General features: G+C 38.6%; 1 protein-coding gene across 1 annotated transcript in view; it reads left to right on the top strand.

Annotated features, from left to right (window-relative positions):
- Positions 1-23,706, top strand: part of PGM5 (phosphoglucomutase 5) — a 77,838-nt gene extending 54,132 nt beyond the window's left edge. The window contains exons 8-11 of the mRNA XM_075740171.1: positions 2,145-2,280; positions 3,246-3,429; positions 9,758-9,892; positions 22,183-23,706. Of these exons, the coding sequence (XP_075596286.1) occupies positions 2,145-2,280; positions 3,246-3,429; positions 9,758-9,892; positions 22,183-22,272 (545 nt within the window). The 3' untranslated portion in view covers positions 22,273-23,706. The remainder of the gene's footprint in view (positions 1-2,144; positions 2,281-3,245; positions 3,430-9,757; positions 9,893-22,182) is intronic.
- The last annotated feature ends 200 nt before the right edge of the window (positions 23,707-23,906 follow it).

Genomic DNA, 23,906 nt, shown 5'->3' on the forward strand with positions numbered 1-23,906 from the left:
CCATGGGCTCTTAGCAAATGTCTATGAGTAGCATTTGCTACTGTGACTCTTGCTGTCTCCCAAGAAGAGGGACTGCAAGTCTGAGGCGGCAGCAGTGACTGGAAGATGGACATCAAGACTGAACTCTAGGAATCGCGGTGGCTCTCGGCACGTCTTGCTGTTTTCCTTATATGTCTTTAATTTTCTGTTGACAGTTTTTCACAGGATTAACAGCTTCAGTGCATCAATTTATATAATGGGAACGATGTCCTCTGCCAGTAGCAAAACATAGCCATCTTGGCAGATGACTGTGTAGACCTTGCAGGCTGTTATGTAAAATCACAGCACTGCAAAGCAGTCTTGCTGCCACAGGATTTTTGTGTTTGAGGATGGAGGTTATTTCATAAAACAGGTTTTCAACCTAAGACTTTTTAGATTCCTCTCTGGAGGATTTTGCTAAGTATCTTCTAAGGGCACATATAGTTCAACTGGTTGCCTCCATGAGCAGTAGGTAATTCATGGAGGAAACAAAACTGATGAATTACCGTGCTTACTTTGTACTGAGGTTTTCAATAATGTGCATGTAGACAGAAAATTATAAGGTTGCAGCTAACATCATACTTCAACAAAATCTAGTATTATTATACCAGAGCAATGGCCACATATTTGATGTCTCTTCAAGTTTCTTGAGTCTATTAGCTTATGGAGTCATCATGAATATCTACAGAGTGTCAGGTGTCTTGGATCTTACTTTGTGTTAATACTCAGGCATGCTTCCTTGTCATTTTTTGGTAATCTGGGTTAGATACATATTGCCACAAAAGCTTGTTCTAAATTATCCAAAAGAAGAAGGCACTTGCTGAGATGAACAAGAATCTTCCATGAAACAGTCTTTTGTTAGAAAATACAGATTTTATTTAAACTTTTTGCTAATTGATACATTCCAAGTTTAACAGGCAGAGCTTAGCTTCATAGAAATATTTCTGATTAAGATATGTTACACGTCTGTTGCAGAGCAGTCTGTTACTCCAAGTTGGCATTTTGGCTGTGGACATGAGAAGTGCAAGATCAAGTCTTGCTCTCTTGAATTCAGATAATAGACTTGAACTTGTGCCCCCCATATCTGAGAGTATGTGCTAAATCCTGAGGGGTATTCTGAAATTGTTCTTAGTCTCCATTGTTGGATCAATTTCTCTCTTCATAAATATAAACCTAGGAAGGGATTTAGATCTGAGCATCCAAACGTCTTTATCACTGGAAGGTATAGAGAAATACAGAAAGGAGAAGTGCGATTCTCTGATCTGGGATTTTTGTGGTTTGTTTCTTTTTTTTCCAGAAATATTTTTTCAGGATCTTGTTTTTGTCCTGACGGGAGATCATGAACATTGTGGAAATTTTCATTTTTCATGAAATGGGAAAATTCTTTCTGTGCAGCTTGACAAATGAACATCTACAGATATAAGGAGATGCTGATGAACTTGACTCACATAGAGCATTCTGGTTCATGACCAGGGGTTTGCATATCTAGCCCAGTTCTGGGCAACAGTACCAGGGGTGTGAAAACACCCTGTATGTCAGTGAGTAGGAATCATGAAAGCTGGCGAGGGACTGTTCACAAGGGCATTGTAGTAGTAGGACAAGGGGTAATGGCCTTAAGATGAAGGAGGGTAGGTTTAGATCAGGTATTAGGAAAAAATTCTTTATTGTGAGGGTGGTGAGGCACTGGAACAGATTGCCCAGAGAAGCTGTGGATGCCCCATCCCTGGAAGCATGGATGGGGCTTTGACCAACCTGGCATAGTGGAGGGTGTCCCTGCCCATGACAGGGGGATTGGAACTAGATGATCTTTTAAGGTCCCTTCCAACCCAAACCATTCTATGATTCTATGACTAAAAATGTTTTCCTGCTACTACCATTTCTGTTCAAGTACTTGTACATCTTTTTATTTAACCTTAGGAGTATGGACTTTGTCATATATAAATAAATCACATTTTAAACATTAGTTCTGGTTGTCCATCTGGACGATATCAGAGTTGCTGAGGTTAGTATTGTTGATTACTGATTATGTTACACGCAAAGTTAAATGAGACATTTGCCCAGCCTCTTTTACCTTGTTTTCTGATTTGCAGTGATACCAAATAATGTGTTTACATATGTCTGTTTAGGGTCTGATCACCTTCGAGAGAAGGATGGACTATGGGCTGTGCTAGTTTGGCTTTCAATCCTAGCAGCTCGAAAGCAGAGTGTGGAGGAGATTGTCAGGGATCACTGGACAAAATTTGGCCGACACTACTACTGCAGGTGAGAAAAATGAGGAAACTTATACAGTTGATAGGATAATTCTGCTACAACCATGGCTTGTTTAGCTGTGCTCAGTTGCATTTAGGTGTGCATTTGCTGTGTCCACAGAATGAAAATCTGCACAGATTGCTACTGTTCTATGGCAGGTTTCTTCTGATGAGTGTGTGGCAGCAGAAGTTATTTACTTACTGAAAGAGCAGCGTGTGTATGTCACTTCTAGTATTGAATTTTCTGATACTGAATGGAAGAAAGACTTGCATTATTTACTTGTAGAATCTGTAGGCATAGCTCGTTACATGGTGTTGAAAAAAAATATCAAAATCTCAGCAAGTTTGACTCCTGCATTTGTTTCTGTATGTGCTTCCATGTGGCAGTGTTTTAGTGAAAATTGGAACTATGCCTACTTTTAATTCAGGAGAACTCTTCCAAAGATCTGAACATTTACTCATTTTTAAGATCTCGAAAAGGTGAATTCTAACTGCCATTTACATCTTAGCTTCTGCCTCTCTCTTTCTCTCAGAATAGACTTAATCCAGAGGAGTTTACATATCTGTAAGGTCTTTTGCACACAGCTGTTTCCCAAAACATACAGCAAAGTTTTCTCTGTTTCACGCGGCTGTTGAGCACTGCACTGACTGTGTCCTTAATCTCAGAAAGCTAACTGTGTATTGATGACATTTTCTACGCTACTTTAAAAACTGTGCATTTTCTAAATGATTTCTGTTGACGAAGAGTCAGGTGGCCAGTGTAGAACTGTGGTGCACACACGTAATGGTCAGATCGCACAGGACTTGCATGTGTGTGCTGGTTTAATTTCCGATCAGTACTTCAGTGGTCCACCTCTGATTTTTGAAGTAAGCAGTAAATTGCTAATTGTGAGTATATTGAGTTCTGTGAAAGCAAAACTGTTTTCTCAGCTTTAGGGGACTTACTTCTTCGTTCTACTTTTTTTATGTATGTGCAAGGTTTGATTATGAAGCACTGGAACCCAGAACAGCATATTTCATAATGAGAGACCTGGAAGCTTTGATCACTGACAAATCATTCAGCCATCAGCAGTTTGCTGTGGGTAACAATATCTACAGTGTGGAAAGAACAGACAGCTTTGAGTACATAGATCCTGTGGATGGCACTGTGACCAAAAGACAGGTATGGCTGTAGTGATGGAGTAGCAAAGTTTTGCAACTGTCGTATTGTCTCTAACAGTGTTGTTTTTAACATTCAGCTGGCAAGGCTCTCCATTTATTTATAGGATGGTGTTTTCTTTGCTCTGATAGATACTGCATTTCCTACTTAAGATTAGCTCGGTCTGGATAAGATAATCCACCTCTGGTTTAGCTTGCACTTGCTGTGCATAGCTGGAGGCAGTAGTGTCACAGAGAATGTAGGAGGGGATGGAGACCCTGTTGACAGCAATGCGTGTATAGGGAGGGTTCTCTTTCCTGAACAGTGCAAAGATGGTTTCCTTTTTTCTATCTTCTGTCTGAAATCTCTACTTGCTGTACATTACAAAAAAAGTTAAAATTTCCTTGCTCTTGGTGGCCCACAGGGTTTGTATAATTAAGGGACTTTATCTGTTATAGCCAATAGCATGCAGAAGACTTTAGTGGATTGTACCATATATGAGCATGTTTGACTTCTCTAGCCCAAATGACCAGTTCTGTGTTCTTTCTGGGCTGTTTCCATAATGAGATTCCTTAGCTATCAAGAACTGCAGTTCAAACTGAGCCTTCAATGTTTTGAAATTCATCATGTGCTCAAAACTAACTATGTACTTTTGCCAGGTATAAATGTATATTCAAATATCTTGAATATGACTCATATGACTCATATTAAAAAGTGTTTTGATTTTATGCTGTTTATATTTATTGTCCTAGTTTCTCTGCTTCGTAAATTATTTGACCTGACCAGACCCTAGCAAATGTAGATTACAAGCCATTAAAACTATTGTCATGCCATTCTGCTCAGAGTCTTTATAGTTTCCATTCATCATTGCATCCAGATAATATAAGCAGCCCACCTGCTACTGAGCTACTGTCTTTGTGCATATTACTGCTGAAACAAGGTACAAGGATATTGTCATATCCAAGCCCACTGGAAAATTAAAGGCATGGCAGACTTGTGGCCCTTGTACTTTTAAAAAACAGCTTTGAATTTTCAGTATGCTTTTCTTTCCCTTAATTTTAATCCAAAGCCCTTGTCCTAAATTGGAATATAATTGCTAATCATATCACCATGTAACACAAACAGATAAACATGACTTCGCCTGTTTTCAGATGAAGTCTGAAAGTGAGCCCATAAAACTAGAAAGCATGTCTTTTCATAGGGAGAAGCATGTATTTATTGAGAGTACAGTTCAACCAGTTTGTCTTTTAGCAAGGACACATTCCTAGCTCCATGTGCCTCGGTGGGATTCTCCAAGCACAATAAAATAAGAGACGACATCGATGTATGCAAATGAAACAACAGTTCACTGATGCCATTTTCCTCAGGTAGCTTGTTCTTCATGTTAATGCAGATGTCTCTTTTTGACTGTCATGAGCTTCGTGCAGATTTTCCAGCTATGTTTTCAGGATCCTCTTCAAAGTTTTGTTCCCCACTACGTAGGGGAGAGAGATTTGTATTCAGTGTAACTGCACTACGTCTCATGAATGAGAAGCTGGCTACATGATAATTAGTCAGTGTTAATAAACAGCAGGTTCAGAAAACAAATAGAACAACAACAAAATAGGCAGCAAACAATATGCCCAGACTGTAGCTTCTAATTCATTCTGACTGTTGGAATCCATGAATATTGTTTATCACAGTACAATAATGAGGCGTAAAATTAAATGAAATGTTCTGCTGTTCTTGAGGACTGTTTTCATTTTTAAAGTCCTGTTGTGCTAGCCTTTGTGCACATGAGCACATAACAGTGCTGCTCCTGAGGATCATCCAAGCCATAAACGGGACCAGTTGCATTTTTGTGTGAGATTTGAATTAGAAGGATGAGAAGTACAAGTCATCCCTTATAATGGTTAACTTTGAGCTCTTTAATGAAGAGTTCTTACATTCTGACATTCACAGAATAAATGGAGCTTTGTTATTAAAAGTTTGTTAATGTTTTCTCTCTACTTTGTTAGATTTGGGGCGCAAAGGGCTCTGCATGTAGTCTTGGGTTGGTTTTGGGGTTTTTTTTGCATTTCAGTTCGAGCAAGAGTCAGGAAACAGGTATTGGAAAAGCTAGAAAAAAGGATTTTCAGATAACTCTTCAGAGATAAGGCGAAAATTCTTCTCCGTTCAGAATATTTCAATCGTGTATGAACAATAAAGTATTTCCTGTCAGAGTAGCGAGTGTGGCCTACTATGCCTAGGGGACACTCAAAAGTCCATAGAGGAGCAAATAAAAATTGTGATAATCACAGTATTTTGAAGTAAAAGTATGGCCATTTTACATGCTCCTAATTTATGTATGTGTGTCTCTGTCTAATACATTGCTGCGAGGCTAGATTTTCTACTGGTGTTACTCCCTGCCATTATACTTTAACAATGTTTTTCAAAATCCTAATATATTTTGCTTTAAGTTTGCTGCTTAGTCTTGTTCATGCTGACTTATTATGCTAATTTATTTATTTAATTATGAAATTGGTAACTGAAAAAAATCCAAACCAAACCACTGGAAACCAAACTACATAGTACAATCTTTAGTAGGTTTAGTTCTCTGAGTGCTTCATAGATACTAATACATCAGCAGGCTGTTTTAACTGGATTGCAATGTAAAAGAAAGAAATCCTTGTGAGGCTCCATCTCCATCCCATCAGCTTCAAAGGCAGAGGGTTAACCATGGAACATAATTTTATTTGAGAGTTTCCACACAGCTCATTAATATCAATTAGCAGGCCAAATTTGCCTAAAATAAATATCTGCAGATGTTCAGCGTGGGAGCTGTACTGAACCTTTTCATCTGCTTCCTCCCAGAAAAAAATTTATCTATTCCCATAAGAAAACATTATTCTTGTTAGTGACAAATAGTGTGTCCTGTTTTATTAAAACTGGAAGTTATTCTGTCCTGTGGGCTTTTCAGTGTGTTACTCTTCTTTCTTTTCCATCAATTTATAAGTTCTGCATATAAGATTTTATGTTTAATGGAGGTAACACCTTCTATATAATAAATAGCAAATGTGGCTTTAAATTAACTGACCTTATGTGAAAAAATGACATCATTACAAACAGTAAGTAGGCTGCTTGCAATTTCACCATCTTGCTTTGACCTTGCTGACCACAAAGGCTCAAAAATGTGAAAAAGGAAGTCTTTTATATGTTAGACTGGGAGTTCTGTAACAGGTAGTGAAAACCTGTTTGGTTTTGTCTTTACAAAGATGCAGAGTCACAGGTTATTCTCCAGGTAATGCTTTTTCATATGTATTTGATAATTGTTTCTTTGGCTGGGTTTTTTTAGCTTTAAATGTTTATATCTCACAGCTTTGAGGTATAATTTCCAGAAACCAGTGAGGAATATAAAATTTCAATAGCTGTCGTTAATTTCTGTGGCCTTCCTGAGTGAAAAGCTTTGCTAGTGCTTAAGTCACTGTTTCCAGTGGAGAGTCAAAAGTCAGATTTTTTGCTGCTAGGCTCTCTGAAAAATTAGTTAAACTAAATTTCCAGATGCAAATATTGTGACTTTAAAGTTTGAATTTGACAGTTCAGCTCTAAAAGCCATTGTTGCCATGGCATATGATTTCTTCCTGGCACTTAGGATTCCTGTTTTTAAGGAATACAGCCACTGTGTCTCTGTAATTTCCTTTTACAGAGTATTTTCAGCAATATGACAGAAGTCATAGTCTTACAGACAAATACTAGCTGTCATCACATGTGTGTAAAAATCAATACTGTCAGTGGTGTGTCCCTGAGAAATGCAAAATGAAGAAAATAATAAGCTCAGAAATAGTACAGTGAACTGTCTGAATGCTGGTTGTGTGCCTATATACATTGCATAAACATCCCAAGTGCCATTAACTGTAACATCAAACTGGCTACAGATGCTGTAGTTTGGTGGAGCATTTTTGCATCATAAAATTATGGGAAGAGTTACAGGGAGTGTTTATAAATCCTTTTTATTCCGAAGACCATCATTTAATGAGTGGCAGAACTTCAGATGTACTAAACCCAGTAACAATGTGTTATTGTTATTGTTGCCAGATAAGCATGGAGTATGTGGCAGAGTATTCAAGTGGTCTTGCTAGTCATGGTGTTGTGGGAGTTGCTAGGCCTGGCAGGAGCATGTAAAATACCCGTTTGGTCTTTGGAGAGGAAGACGCTCACATGCTCTGATGTTCTTGCCCTCATTTTGTGCAGATACGTTAGCCTCCCGTCCTTCTCTCTTAAAGCTGATTGACATTAATGTCCTGTACTTTGAGCTGCTGGTCCTGGGTTTGACAAGTATTCAAAACAAACTGTCCCCAGAACTATGAAACTCTTCAACTTATCTTTTTTCTTTTCACTGTCATAAAGTTAAGTCTAGTGAGCAATCAGCAAGAGACAAAACCTTGCTCACAGGATCAGATTGTAACAAACTGCCCGTATAATTCTAGGTATCCAAGTTAAAATCTTGATTCCATTGAAATCAATGGCAAAACTTCCATCAGCATCAGCTGAACCATCTTATTACAAAGTTGGCTTAATAGCAAATATTGGAAAAACAGGCTCTAAAGCTTAATCTTCCAAATGTAAACTATTTCTGTTTGTCACTTACACTGTGCATATTGAGACTACTAGATAAATTTATGTTGCAAATACATGTTAAAGTTAATATATAATACCATACTAGCAGCTAAAAAGCATTTCATGGTATCACCAAAGTTAGAGATGGAGAATATCTCTTAGGCCATCTAATCCAACCCTTTATCCATGGCGATATTTTCCTGTTCTATATTTTCTAGTGTTAATGGGAATTATACTGGAAAGACATGGAGCTGTTGGAGCGGGTCCAGAGGAGGGCCACAAAAATGATGAGAGGGCTGGAGCACCTCTCCTGTGATGAGAGGCTGAGAGAGTTTGGGTTTTTCGGCCTGCAGAAGAGAAGGCCTCAGGGACACCTTAGTGTGGCCTTTCAATACTTAAATGGGGGATTATAAAAAAGATAGGACAGACTTTTTAGTAGGGTGATAGGACAAGGGGTAAGGGTTTTAATTAAAAGAGGGTAAACTCAGACTCGATATAAGGAAGGAATTTTTTATGATGAGGGTGGTGAAACACTGGAACACGTTGCCCAGAGAGGTGGTAGGTGCCCCCTCCCTGGAAACATTTAAGGCTGAGTTGAATGGGGCTCTGGGCAACCTGATCTAGTTGAAGATGTCCCTGCTCATTGCATGGGGGTTGGACTAGACCTTCAAAGGTCCAACCCAAACCATTCTATGATTCTGTGATTATCAACCAAACAATGCTTTACATGATACTGAAGATGCTTTGGGATATACCTGAGGACACAAAGGTTTCTACTTTAGCATATTGGAGCACTATGTTGCCTACATCAGTGTCTTCTCAAGCTGCTGATAAAACTGGAAGAATAAAATGCATCTCTCTTAATTATCTTCCCTCATTTTTTAATAGTTTACTGCCCCTTAAACAAAAGTAGCAAGGATTTCAGTTTGTGCGCTAGGCATTTGCCAACAGCAGGACTAAAAGGGTATAGCAGAGGTGGCGCTTAGCCTAAGGGTACCACAGAAAGGGAGCTAGACTGCGTGTTAGTGCAAAATTGGTAGAGTATTGAAACACTGCAGCTATTTAACTGTGCAATTTAGTTATTCGGTGTTAATAGCCTTTCTGTACAGAAAGACTGTCGCCTGTGGATCCAAGTATATGGCCTGTGGTCTGTAGAAGAATGTGTTCCTGTATACAGTACGAAAGGGGTGAGGAGGCAAGAAAAGAAAAGGTGAAGATGGGAACAAAGAGCAAATTGACAGTTAATAATAAATCCTTTCTATTCTACACACAGTTGATGTGCATTAGTTAATGTACTTGAAATTAATTAACACTTTAAGTTTCCCAAATTGTACTACAGACTCCTGTTGAAATCCTTGTAATCAGCTATTGATACATGGTCTATCAGCTGTAGCAACTGTCATCTGTATTCACTGCTGACAACTGTTTTTTCATCTGGGGATCCTGTAGCTATTTCTTAGGCCACTGATCCTTGCTATTTTATAACTATTTCTCAGGCCATTGATTTTGTGCTCTGCCACACAAGGACAAATAAGCTAAAGAAAATAAAAAGAGCAGTAAGAGAGTCCTTGTTATAAGGAGTGAGAGAGAATAAACAAGATCATTTCTAGTCTTTGGAGGTGAGGAAGAAGAGTAATAAATGAATTGTCCAAAGTTACAGGGAAAGAGGAATTGCATCTAAATGACTCTTCCTTTGACTTTTTATTTTAAAGCAGTGAACTGTGATTTGTAAAGGTACTGCCACCTTACATATATGCTGCTCCCTCTTCTCCCATAGGGACTGCGGATTATTTTTTCAGATGCTTCCAGGCTCATCTTCAGAATGAGTGCTTCTAGCCATGTGAGAGCTACTCTCCGGATCTATGCAGAGAGTTATGAAAAGGATCCTAGCCAACACAATAAGGAACCACAGGTAATGCAATAGCATTGTAGTAAGTTGATAAGCAATGCCCTTCCTCTGTAATAGCAATGGTTGCAGGTTTTCCTGTTTAAGCAGAAGGAACACTCAGCACTTTGACCCATTTTTACTGTGTTTGTGGATGATTTTCCTAATCATGTGACTGTACAGGTTTTGAGGCAGGACCAGGAGTTTTAATATATGTTTGTATAAAGTCTAAAAAACCAGGAATGTCAAGGGCTGAGATGCCTGGTGATAAAAGCTGGGCATTTATATAAGCACTTTTAGTCTATTAAGCAAACCCATGCTAGTTTACTTTTCACTCTTTTTTTTTTTAAGTGTTGTAATCTGAGTTGCAGAACAATATTAAAATAAAGGTAATTATTTTTCAAGAAGATTTTCTGGGGATCACTTAGTTATAGCATTCAAGGGATTCCTCACGATGAGAGTACAGTTAGGAAATACGGATGCCAGAGTCTAAACAATGTAGGGATTCCTTGTAAGGGAAAGACTTGAAGCTGTCTGAGAATTATCTCATATCATAACCAGACTCTTTCCTAAGAAGAGTGAACGTTGAAAGCAAGTTGCAGTATAGTCTAGCAGGCGCCTAAAACGATTCATAATATAAATCACATTTTGAACTCTCAGATTTTTCCCAGTAAAACACCTTCATGCTGTGATACACAAGAAGAGAGGACTAAGGATGTTTCATGGAAGAGAGGATAAGCATTTGGCTTGTAGTAAATCAAAACCCTGTAGTTTGAAGTCCCATGTAGTTGTGCATTCATGACTGGAATGCAAATGCAAATTTCCCAAAACATAAATGCTGTTAAATGCATTTAAACCATAGGTAAATGTTTGACATTGTTTTTTCACCAAATAATCACCATAAACTTAGCGAGTTTCTTCTTATGCTGTTAAACAGTTGTTTATCAGTCATGAAAAGTGCTTCAGTTTTTCAAGAAAAGTTGCAGACTCCATTCCTGCAGATATGATCTATTAATTTTATTTGCTTTTTCTTAAAGTAATAATTTGCATCCACAGTAATTCCTTGGATAGAATATGTGTAATGTTAAGCCTCCAACAGAGTAAAGGACCATTTTTTAGCAATTTTATTATTTTTCTGTGCATCTAGGTTTAGCAAGCTAGCAGGGTCATAAATATATTTTGACCAAGGAAGAAAACTGCTACAACCCCATTCACATTTGCTACTGTATTGGGTTTATGTGGAAAGGTTTTTTTGGGGGGGGGGCTGCAGGGGTGACTTCTGTGAGGACACCAGAAGCTGCCCCTGTGTCAAACAGAGGCAGTTCCAGCTGGCTTCTAGATGGACCCACCGCTGGCCAAAGCTGAGCCAGTCAGTGATGTTGGTAGCCCTCTGTGATAACATATTTAAGAAGGGTAAAAAACACATCAGCAGGGAGGAGAAAGAATATGTGGGAGAAACAGCTGTGCACACACCAAGGTCAGTGAAGAATGGAGGGGGAGTGACAGAGCGGCTTGGTGAGCACCTGGTGGCCAGCCAAGGTCAATGCACCACAGCTATGTCAAATTTTGTTACAGTACAAATTGTTTGTCAGTTGCAATTAAGCTGACCATTTTAAGTATGGGTCTTTGTGCTATGTAGGCAAAGCATGGATGAAGTGAAAATATGTCATGGTAAGAGATAGACTAAGAGTTCATTTTAGAGGTTTGCAGTAGACTTAGAGTAACCTTGTGGCATGTGACGCAAAAAGTGTGATCTGAACATATTTCCCATCTAACAAATCCTCACAAAAAATCCTAGAAAACAATAGAGCATATACTTGCAGCATTCATCTAGCTAAAGTTTTGACTATTTAATTACAAATAAGACCATTTTAAAATGGGATCCTTTTTGCATCAGCAGATTGTTCTACTTTACTTGTTACGAGGTATGTAATATGAGAGAAGTGAACTGCTGGAAGAGCTTGTGTGTCTCCTAGAGTAACCTACAATCAATGTCCAGTATTTAACACTTGGTTTTTTAAATGAGTGGAAAATAGCAAATGTTCTTTGTGAATTTTCCACTTGTGAAGATACTAGATTGAAGGAGCAGGGGTTATCCTCAGAAAATGAGGAACGTGCCCCCCTACTGTTACATTTCATCTCTGTTCTGCATGGACTTGCTTGAGAGAGGTGCATGAAGTCCACTGCTAGGTTTAGTGACCTCACCAGCAACACAAACTGTTTCCAGGGAGCAGCAAGAACGGGGCTGCTGCACAAGGTGATAGGAGGCAGGCACCCAGAGCAGCTACACAACAGGCAGTACTCTCGTTGTCCAGGGGACAGTCCTACAGCAGGCAAGTGGAGCAGGCAGAGTAAGGCACTGGTAACAAGCTGCACCGACCATCCCAAACAAGGCAAGTGATGGGTGAGGTTCAGGGTCCAACTGGAGCAGCAGGAGATGAGCCTGGAGACAGGGCTGGATACAAGGCAACAGTGTTGGTCCATCCAGGAGACAGAGTCAAAGTCAGAACTGGAGGCAAGCTACAATGTACATCCAAGGGATCCCTCAGGGAGAGAAGCTACCTATAGCAAAGATCTGAGGTCCACCCAAGGCAGCAGAGTCAGAAATGAGTCTGGAGACAAGCACTCCTACAGAATAGCTCAGGCAGGGACTAACACCCCTGGGGCAGGCTGAAATGGACCCTGTGAGCCCATGGGCAGGGTGCAGGGAGGGGGAGTCCACGGGGAGACTGGGCAGGGCCAGGGCTCTGCCCTCAGGGCTTTAAGAGTCTGGTCTTTTATTCTAGGCACTAAAAGGGTCTGTTATTCCTAGGGAGAGAAAAAAAAGGCTGAAAAGCTTTTTTCTATACATGTACCAGAGCCTGTCTGATTGTTACACTTTTGGCTGTTTATCCAGGATATTCACTAGTAAACAGATAATCCCAGGCGTAGAAATGTCTTTGCCTTGACACTTGTTGCAGGGACTTTCCTGCATTCATGCAGTGCAGACAGACATTTTAACATCCAGACTGCCTGAGGAATTACATAATACTGTCAACACTCTCCTCATCTCTTGCCATCTGCACAAAATCTGGGACAAATAGTGTTTTCATCTCAGTTAATGCAATAAATTGTTTCTCTGGTTTCCCATTGTATAGTATTGCACAGTTCCCACTGCTCCTCTTTCCTTGCCCTGGCTGGATACATTGACAGCAACATGAGGGTGTTAGGAACTGCAAGGTCATAGATTGTATCCTGCAGGCAGATGGTGGATTTCAAGGGAGTACGTGAATTTGAGTTCAGGAGATCCTCATGTTGGTACAAAAATAACTAAAAATTTCTCAGGAGAGCATTTGATAATCTTCAGTGGAATACGTGTAAGAGAATGAATAGCAAACTCCTTTTTCAGAAAACAGCATTGCTGGGGAGGGGCGGCATAGTTTTTCTAATACTGTAATTTCTTTATTCTTTAGTTTGCTTTGAGATTCATACTGGCACATGTACATCCAGAACAGTTGTGACAGATATGAAGTTTAAAGTACATTTTTTTCCTATTTACTTTCAGTAATAGGGCATAGTCAACATACTCATAAGTGACTAGTTATTCAAAGAGCACTGATGTAAAGAAGTATGTAAAGTATATACCTTATATATAGTATTTAAGGTAATTGTTGCATTTGGGATAAATGCTTATTTCTCTTTAAGTGTAGTTGATTTTTGTGATTGGGTAGATGACTACATGTAGCTTCTGTATCATTGCACTCTGCCTGGAACAGCTGATCAGGAAAAACTCTATTCCATACTTTTTCTATCATAAACCAAGACATAAAATTACTTGATGATTGGCTGCTTGAGTAAATACCTGGTTGCTTCTGCTTTATTGGACCACCTCCTTCCAGTACCTTCTTTTCGTTGTTTACATAGACAAGTGGAAGATGAATGCTTTGCATTGCTCCATGTTTTTGCCTGATGTCAATTCCTGTCAATACCTGAAACGAAAGGCAAAAGTACCTTGACACATCTTTTTGGCTCTTTTTCACAAGAAATAAATCTCTCTGTCTTGATAGAAAACTCATTTATATTGGAAGTTTCAGTGCCATTTTGTGGAACCATTATGGTAACTAGCTTCCTTTTTCCCCCCTTTCCTTTCAGACAAAACCTTTTCCAAAATTAATCAGCCAACTTCTCAGCAGTTTTCAAATTTTTGTAGTTTGCTTCTGTTGTCTTTGACAGTGTAACTGCTGATGGTGAATCCTCCACAGATATGCAGAAATCTAAACCACACCTTCCAGTATGCATACTGACAAATGCATATTGACCTGAAACACCAGTGTGACATTATGGCACTTTCTGAGTTAAGTGTTAATTGAGACATATTGTAAAGACAATATATACAAGTACATTTCTTTTAAAAGCAACCGTTCACTTGAGGTGGATGGAATGATTCTATGATTCTATAAATGAATCATTCACATTAGAGGTGGTGTACTTCTGTGGATGACCATAACTCCTTTCCCACAAAAGGCTGAACCAGATAATCTTTTGAGGTCCCTTCCAACCTGGGCTATTCTATGATGAACCCTTGTCCAGAATAAACTTTGGATATAGATGTGTAACAGTGCTTAATATCATCTAGGTTCAAATACCGTGAGAGTGCTAGCTGTAGGCCCTGCTTTGGTTTGATACCCAACAGAAAGCCTTTGAAGCACTGTTGGGGCTGCTCAAAGCTGGGCCTTTTGATTTGGGCCCCAGGGAGCCATTCAAATGGGTGGTGCTGAAGTGAAGTTCTCATACTTTGTTGAGTAGTATGTACTTGTTCAGTAGTCTGTAACTCTGCATGAGTCTTAATGAGAAGAGCTGATTTTTAGGCCTTATTGCCTTTCTGTGTATATTTTCCTACAGATTAGAGCTTCTGTAAGAGCATTCCTGTAACCAGATAGAAGCAAGGCTTATAAGGATCTTTTGTTCCAGTTTATATGTAGGCCAAACAGTAGCTCTTAATGAGTGTAAGGATCACCCAAATCTTATTTTAGTAACGTCTTTCGTACAATTAATTGGCAATAGTTTCCACCTAGAACAAATTAAGCATAGACAGCTGCTGACCAACAACATAAGAGTCCAAGGGAAAGTAGTAAAAGATACCAATAATTAGAAGTCCTAGGTCATAGATAAATGTGAATAGCAGTGGCTTTTGGCTCTTGAATGATCCATTGAAGGAAATTGGCAGAAACAGCTTCATGATCATCTGGGAGATAAGGAGTGGCTAGGGTTTTTTTCTGTGAGTAGTTCAGTTATTCCTATAAGCCGGTATCAACAGGAGTGAAAATCAGGAGCAATAAAGAAAAATGACCATCATAGTATATAGCAAAGTATATTAAAACCGATTCAATGTAAGCATTTTAAAATTATGTAATTTATAGTGGTGATGCAATCCAGTTCTAAGGAGGCTAAAACAAAGTCTTGAAAACAATGCCCAATACTTTTCTAAGACTGGAATGTTCCCCTTAGAATGAAAGACCACTGTGTTGATGCTCCTTGTCACTGGTGATGCCCCTCATCCCTGTGCATTCCTGAGAAAGTTGCTTCACAGCTAACTTGGAAGATTTCCTTAAAAAGATTTTTTTCTTTGGTTTTTACTAGTCTAATCGGCATCCACCTAGCAATTTCAGGAAGTTCAGTTCATTATAACAAATGACTTCTATCTGAAGTCTTGGACTTTTATGCATTGGCATGTATCTTTTCCTAAAGTTAATAGAGTTATTAGCTGTGCTAAATTCAACACGGATGGAAAATCTAGAGCTATTTTCAATGGGCATGAAGTACTAACATAAGTGCTTATTGACCTTTAGGCTCGTTTGTAGCCTCATTTTATAGATCAACTCATTATTCTTTATTTGCAGATCCTGACACATTGTTAATATCTTCTTGGCCTTTGTCTAGCCACCTGGATATATTATTCAACTTGGATAAGATTCAGATAGGAAGTTTTATATATGAAGACCAAGAAAGAAATGACTCATTATGCAGAGTTGTTCAGAACTGATTTATTTGTAATTCAATGTGTTCCTCAACAACATGGTTGTGCTGCTGTTGCAGGATAAGTGCCCTTGGAACAGTGCAGTGAATAATCTGGATTGTTTTGAATATGGACTAACTAGCTCTGTTTACAGTATGTTATTATTCATTACATGAATTGCACAGCAATAAATAGGTGTTGCCATTGACCCATGCAGTCTATATCAGGTACTTTTTCAATGGGATGCACTGAATCACAAATGCTGCAATTACTTTTGCAAAAGACTAGTGAACTATGTGCTACTTAGCTGCAAAATCATTAGATTAGCAGCAGCCAAGCAAAGATTTTGGGGCACGAGTTGTCATCAAAGACTGAATTTCTGAAACGATTTTTGAATGGAAAGTAGCAGAGGAAAAACCAACCTGATTTTCTGGTGGACCTTGTGATAGAGAGAACTAACACTTAAGGGAAATGGCAGGACCATTAACTAGCTTAACATATCTAGTAATCTTAACCCTTACGTAAGATGTTTTAATAAGAACTAGCGTAAGGAAGGGTCAAGATGACCCTTCGCTCTGCTTGCATTTTTGTAACCAATCACAAGATAAGGAGGTAGTAAATCAGAATGGAATGAACACGGAGGATTCTCTGCTAATTAGGAACTGGTCTGAGTAAGTTTTGTGGTGAAGGTGAAAAGTGCACAGTGAGGAAGACATATGGCTTTCATCCCTAAGACCCCGGCCCACGACCACCAAGAGGCACTGTGCGTGTGCAGCTGAGAGGAGTTAAAGGCGAAGACAATGGAAACAAACTCATTGTAATAAGACTGCCTTTCCACGGAAAGATCATGAATATGTATAGGCGCTTTTTGAATATGTAACGTTCTGTTGTATAAAACTCAAAGGGAATTGCCGCAAGGTGCGCACGATTTTGGTGGGATGACCTCCTGTGCTGCCCAGCGCTGAATAAACATACCTACTTTACAACCTCACAGGTTGTGGAGTCCGATTTTCCGCGAGTCACTTGGTCGGTATATGAAAGGAATATGATTATATATGATTGTGTATCTATATAGTGATTATATATGAATTTGTCCAAGAGCAGGGAACTGAAATCAATAAGCTAGTGTCCAATATCACCTAATAGGGATAAAATTAAATGTTTCTGTATGGTTCTATCAAGACGCTCTTACAACCCTACACACAAGTGCAGTTTGCTAAAGAATTGCTGCCTCTTCATTTATTTTTGAAGCATTGGGTCTTTTAGTATGGCTCTGGTTGGCTATTAAAACATACAGTACTGTCCAGAAAAATCATATAAAGCTTTGCCTTTACTATTAAAATTCCTAAGTTTTTCTTTGCAGGGATGTGGGATGTGGAGATTTCCATCTGTTTGGTGCCACTCTTAGCTAACACAGCATGTGTGTGCTATTCCGGTAATTTAGCTCCTGGTTCTGCCCAAAGCCGTAGAGTGAAAAAATTTTGAATCAGCTGGAACTGGAACAGAAAGTCTGTTTTCCTATTACATAGGAAAAATACTTCCTGTGACAGTAATGATAAAATATTTCAGGAATCAAGAAAATGAGTTCATTAAACCTAATCTTCACTCAAAGCTCTTTGGATATTCTGGAAAAGAACTAATCTGTTGCAAACGTAGATGTTTGCGTGCACCACACAGTTTACATTTTCCTCCTGTCTTTTTCACCCCTCATGCCTGCCCTCCTCTGTTGCTAGGGCAGAACAGCAGGCCTGCTGACCTTTATTGTAATTTTATTTGAGTTAGCAGGCCAACCATGCAGAACAGTAGAGAGGTCAGTTTCCTTTTTCCTGTGGCAAGTATGCTGCTTCATTGTAATAAAGTGAACACCACTGGTGCTGTAGATGTTACAGAGCCAGTCCAGTTTGTTCCGCGATAAAACAGGTAATCCACATTGTTTAGATCTTCTAGGATGGGTGGCTGTAAAGCTTTCCAAAGACTTCTGGTTTTTTGCAATGGAAAACACAAGCAGGCACACTGATCTGAGCTGTGCATTGAGCCCTTACGGCAGAAGCCCTGCAGGAGATAGAGCTGTGGTGCCAGGCTGTGTGATCTTAGTGCTGAGCTCAGTTTGTATTTTTTTCAGTCTGTTCTTTGTGTCTCTTCTATCACTTCAGTGTTGCTTTGTAAGTGTATTGGTTTGACTTTTAAAAGTATGTTACAGCCAAAGAAAAAGCTTCTTTTAATAGGTAAGGCCATCAAAACATGTTTTGTGGGATTTACCCCTCTTCTGCCTTTCTTTTTCTTTCCCTTAGTTCAATTGATACTGATTCTGTTGCCCGGGTTACGAAGGGCTAGCAGCAGCTTTAAGCAGTCACATGCAGCAAGAGAAAATGACATGGGAGCAGGAAGCAGTAAAAAAGGAAGGAGTAATTTCTCAGTTCCTCTGTGTCCTTGTTCCAGGACTTGGGGCTGTCTCAGTTATCCTGACCTCTCTGAGCAACCTTCTGTGTAGTGTTTAAATGGTAAAAAGAGAAGCACTGAGAATGAATTTAAGTGTTAGGAGAGATTTCTAGCCCATGCCTGAGATTTCAAGGCTTATCATAATTTATATAATAACAGTAACACCACCACCTAGCAATTACAGTTTTTGGTGACTTCATTCTGCAAGTATGTTTTTCTTAAGGCTACCTTTACGAACTGGGAAACTACTTCAATTGATACTAAATCTGATAGACAAGCAGCTGAAGAAGTAGAATTTGGGGTTTGACAGCAATTTCTAGAGAAGGAAGATGCAGAGATGGAAAACACTTGGCACATCTTCTGTCTTTACAGAGCTCCAGAAATTGAATTATAGCCCTTCTTTGGTGACTTCATGCTGTACTAACCCACTTGTTTATCTCTCTTTAGTTTCGAGGCATTAACAGTTGTTCTAGGGAAGTGGATTCTTCTGGAACATGTAGTACTATGCCAGTTCTGCTTAGAAATCTGTAGCAAGGTCTGGTTGTTTGTTCTGTCCATAGTGTGATTTTTGATTATTAGTTATTCAGGTGCCTAAATGCCTATGTAATAGTCACACAAGGTTTAGCTGATTGATGCTGGATCTTTTTTTCCCCAGTAGGATATTCTTTTAATGACTGGCTAATTTGGATGGCCTTTCATTACCTCTCCCTGTGATCCCAGAATACAGTGATCAAATGGTTTAGTATTTAATGTTTTGTAAGTACTGACATATGTACTGACCTTGTGTGTCATATATATTGACCCTGTGTTCTAGTGTTCCACCCTGTACATCCACTTGGGTATACATAAAGCTGAGAGAGCCCAAAATAACACTAGTGGACATGATACTGAATGCAAAATGCAGATAAGTACAGTAAGAGAAGACAGAGCAAAAGTTGAGAACTGTAAAAGAGAGTCATAGTTACTTGGTGTTCACTAAAATGTTTGGATCCTATTTGAGGGTATTACCATTCTCTGAGCTTTTTTCTGCTTTACTTTTCCCAGATAAATTCCGTAGAATTCTTTTCACTGGGGCAACTTGGTTTTGAGACTTACCATGAACTGGGAAAAGTGAATTTGAGACCTATGGAAAATGTCCATGCCTAGACTGTAAAACTCACCTACATTTAGTTTTCCTAACAAGACTGAAATTCAGTGCAGGCTGGGGGAGAAACTGAAAAGATTCGTGAGCTTCCCAGGCAAAGTCTGGACAGGTGGTTTTGCATCAGAAGTGCGCGAATTTTTGGTGAAAGTTGGCAAGTTTAAGCCTAAGTGCTACACACAGTAGTTTTTCACAAGGTGTTTCTTGACATATAGATGGCATTTGTCCACTTATTCTGAGAAAAATACTTTCTAAAGCCAAACTCCAGACACATGCTGAGCTTTTAACTTGCAAGCAGGTACATTTCAGCCCTGCTTTAGACTCTGATAAACCAGATGCATCATGGGGCAAATCTTATCTGAGAACTTGAGTAGAAGAAAGGGAGTTGTATGGAATTTTCTTGCAAGGTCACAGAGGGAAGAAAATGCCACATGTGCCAAACTGGAATGATACACCTCTGACAGCTCTGATAGATTATTCCTAAGCAAAGGGCTTTTGATCTTTATTTGCCTTATGCTGCTTGTTTGATAGGTTTCCTGGTATAATAATCATTCCTACCAGTTATTTTTTAAGAGGTATAACTTCTATCTGTTATTACTAAAGCAAAATTCTAATTTAAGTCAGTTCTGTTAGTTTTCAGTTCTTAAATTTTATCTAAAGGATAACATGCCATATCTCCCAAACAGTTTCCAAGAGATAAATACGTTATTAATGTACAGTGATTGCAATTGCCATTTTGAGTTGACACATCACTGGTAAAGTTTTATGATTTCTTAAATAGAAAGAACCATCTGAAAAATATATTAAAATCAAGATCTCTGTAAGATATAGAAGTCTTTCTAGAGTTATATTAACTATAAATGATTGCTGGATTTATCTTTTGCAACTGAAATGTAAACCATACATTGCAGAGATAAAGGAGTTTTTAATGTGTATGTATAGCTCTAGTTCCTTGTTATTCTGTTCTGCTCTTGCATTCCAATGAGAATGCACTTTTGATTTTTTTACATCTGCAGGATGAAGAAAGTATGTGTAAGTTGAAGTGTGAGAGGACAGAACTAAAACGGGACTTTCTCTGTTGAGAAGCATGATCATAACGAGCAGAGTATTTAGTAGTAATTGAAATGACTTGGCAAAAGAGCAGCAGCTAAATTGTTCATGTAAATGGGTGTCACATACATAAACTAATTTGATTTTGTGTTTTGTTCAAAGCCTTGTGTAGGGCTTTGGTTTTGGTTCTTTTCTTCAGAGTGCATTTGTTGCTTAAGAAAGCAAGGTCAAGTAAAGCTGGTCAGTAGGGTTGCTTGTTAAATTTTCCTGTGCTTTTTAGATTAAATAGGAAAGAGGTTTCCTAGAGGACTGTCAGAGGCACTTCAGATACTTTGGTCTTCTTTCAGTTCTCCTTAATCCATATTGCTGGAGGGAAGGAATGGTATGGTCCAGACCTTATAAATTGGCACATTTTCATATTTACTTTTGCAGCATTTGCCCACAGATGTGAATTTGTGCTCCACATATTAATCTCCTCTAAGCATGTTTGACTTTAATGGACTTGTATTCTGCTTCAATGATTATTCAGTAGATAGATATCTACAAATATGGAGCTTTTTGAACAACAACATGTCAGACTGCTCACACTTATGCATAGCTACGTTTGATCATGAACTCACTTGACACCAATGGTATTCATGGTGTTACTTCTTAACTCTGCTTGCACAGCTAGTTTGTCTCGTCACTCTTTTGATTTAATTGTCTGACCATTTGTATAAATAAAGCAAACACCTCATACTGTCAGAAACTGTTAGGTGGCTGAAACAGATTCAAAGTATTGATTATATTAAGCTTACAAAAAAGATGTCTGTAAATATAAGCTCTCCAGAATTCATGTTTTGTTTGATTTGATTTGATTTTTAAATCCGACAGGTTTAAAGCCAGAATTTATTTGAAAGCGGCAGCAGGGAGAAATCTTGGAGGGTCAGACAACCTTACTAGTTTGGTAATCAAATACTTGATTCTCTGAAAAGGAGGTTTTCACACAAAACTCAGCTCTGCCAGTTTATCTTTGCATATTATGTAATTAACTGAGGGAAGATTCAGTTGTCATTTTAAAAAAATGTATATTTTACTTAGTTTTCATATGGTACAGTCATAGTTGTTACCTGCACTCACCCATCTGGGTAGTTTCATACATATGGCCATTTAATAATGTCTGTAGCTTGAAACTTGGGAGTTCCTGCTTCTTCTGTTGGAATTTATCCTGTTTAATACAACTATAGGTGGTATTACTCAAAACACACTTTTGTGGTTTCTGTTAAGGTAATTGTTTTGACCTGAAGATTCACAGATTAAGTGTGCATAGGAAGAAAATCTCATCTACATGGCTTCCGCTCATCAGAATAGAAATAATTCTACTTTTGTGATTTTTAGGTTTTTATGTACAGCAGATTTCACAAGAGTTCTACAATTTCTGTTATGTAAAGATATTATCTGTATAGTGTATTTACTGGTTTCTCTTTCTACATAGCTTAGGTATACTCGGTGTAACACTTGACAAAGCATATGCTTAGCATGATACTTAATTATATCAAGTATGACAGTATAGAGACTGTAACTGTGTCAGTGTTTATTATTATTAAATTATTTACTATATATATAATGCTAGAGTTAAAAGGGGGGGTTATAAATACAAATGTCTGTTAATATTTCTGCTTTATGTAATTCAATGTCATTCTTCCTCTTTAGGCTGTGCTGAGTCCTCTTATAGCAATCGCACTGAAAATATCTCAGATTCATGAGAGGACAGGGCGAAAGGGACCCACTGTCATCACCTGAAGCCACGGAAGATTGTTAAACCAGGGCCAAAAGAGGAACAGCAAGGAAGAGACAGAACCTTGCTGAAACATGTTAGCCATTTGTGCCTTGTATGATTTTAAAAGTTTTCTTGGGGATAGAGGTAGAGTGGGAAGAAAAATTCAATATAATATTGAGCATATTCATTTGCCTTGATCTCCGAATACAATAGTGTATTGACTTCTTTGTTTTACCTGCAATATCTTAATTTCATATAACAGTATAACCAAAGAAAGAGGCCTTAACCTTCAAATGTTGTCAGCAATGTAACAGAAAAGGAAAACTGCTTGTTTTTGAATGCTGTGATAGAGGTTGGGGAAATTTCAGTTAGGGAGGGGGGGGGGAGTTGCAAAGCAAAGACATGCTTGGTGAATATTGTTTGGGATCCTTGTCACCTTCTTGTTGGTTTACGGAGACATACACGGAGCATGTCTGACGTGTAAGGGCTGCGTACTAAGCTTTGCAAAGGGTGTATTTCCTCACCTGACAGCACTCCTCCTCTCCAGACTCTCCTGTTGCTCACAGATCCACGCTGGCAGCAGTGTTGTGTACACACTTGCACATGCTCCCAGAGAAGGGGTTATGCCATATTTTTTTTACCCCTGCTTTTAATGCATATCAATGTGATTTGTGCCTTTAGATTTTCCTGATTTTTTGACTCTTTGTGGTTTTTTCCTCCAAAGGGAGGCATTTGTGCTATATAGAAGCTGATCGTGTCCTTCCAGCAATATGTCGGGTGTGGAATCTGGCTGTCTTTTGCAATATTCCTCATGTCAGCAGATGATATTGGTGCTTACTGTGTTTGAAAGGTAATCACTGCAAGTTCAGCAATTTTTCATGAAGGAGTTATTATGGAAGTTTTTTAAATCTTTGGAATATTCACACTCCACTTCAGCACAAAGTGGTAAGTGAAATGTGTAGTAAAGAGGAAATGAAAACAAACGCTAGTGAATTAAATTGAAATACTTGTCTGATTCACCAGCTGGATGCAGTTTCTGTTAGATTCTGTGTGACAGTGGATCATGGAATAAAAATTTGGGGAGTGCAAAGGGAGAGGAGACATCCTGGCATAGATCTGAGAAGGATATTGGGGATATGGACATCAGCATTTTTCTGCTTGTGAAATGATACTGCAGTTCTAGCTACAATGCTGTGCTCTGAAGAAGAACACACACACTTTATGCATGTGAGTTGTTTGAAAGCATTGCTTCCTTGGGAACAGCGTGGTCACTTGTATCATGTGTCAAGGTGGCTTTGTGCAACTTGCCTCTTTGCAGTGTGTTTCAATACGTTGTGGTTGTCGATTTTTAGTGCAATTTATATAATATTACAGCAAAGTAAATTGTTTTGATTTCTTTCAACACTTCTGTCAAAAATTGCTATGGCACTTAGTACACAATAAAGAGTAATGCTGTATTTCTGTCTTAATACGTAATTGTTGACAAGACACACTGCACTTTCAAGCATCCTAATAAAACTCCCTTTAATCCAATTACATTATCTACTTAATTGACTCTAAACAAATGAGTTAGTAATGTTCTCAAATAATATTCTACCTTACCATTAAGTGTTCCCATAAACAAAAAGTAAGTTTTAAGGCTTTGGTTCTTTTTATA

Source organism: Balearica regulorum, chromosome Z (genome assembly GCF_011004875.1).
Source record: "Balearica regulorum gibbericeps isolate bBalReg1 chromosome Z, bBalReg1.pri, whole genome shotgun sequence".
Lineage (NCBI taxonomy): Eukaryota > Metazoa > Chordata > Aves > Gruiformes > Gruidae > Balearica > Balearica regulorum.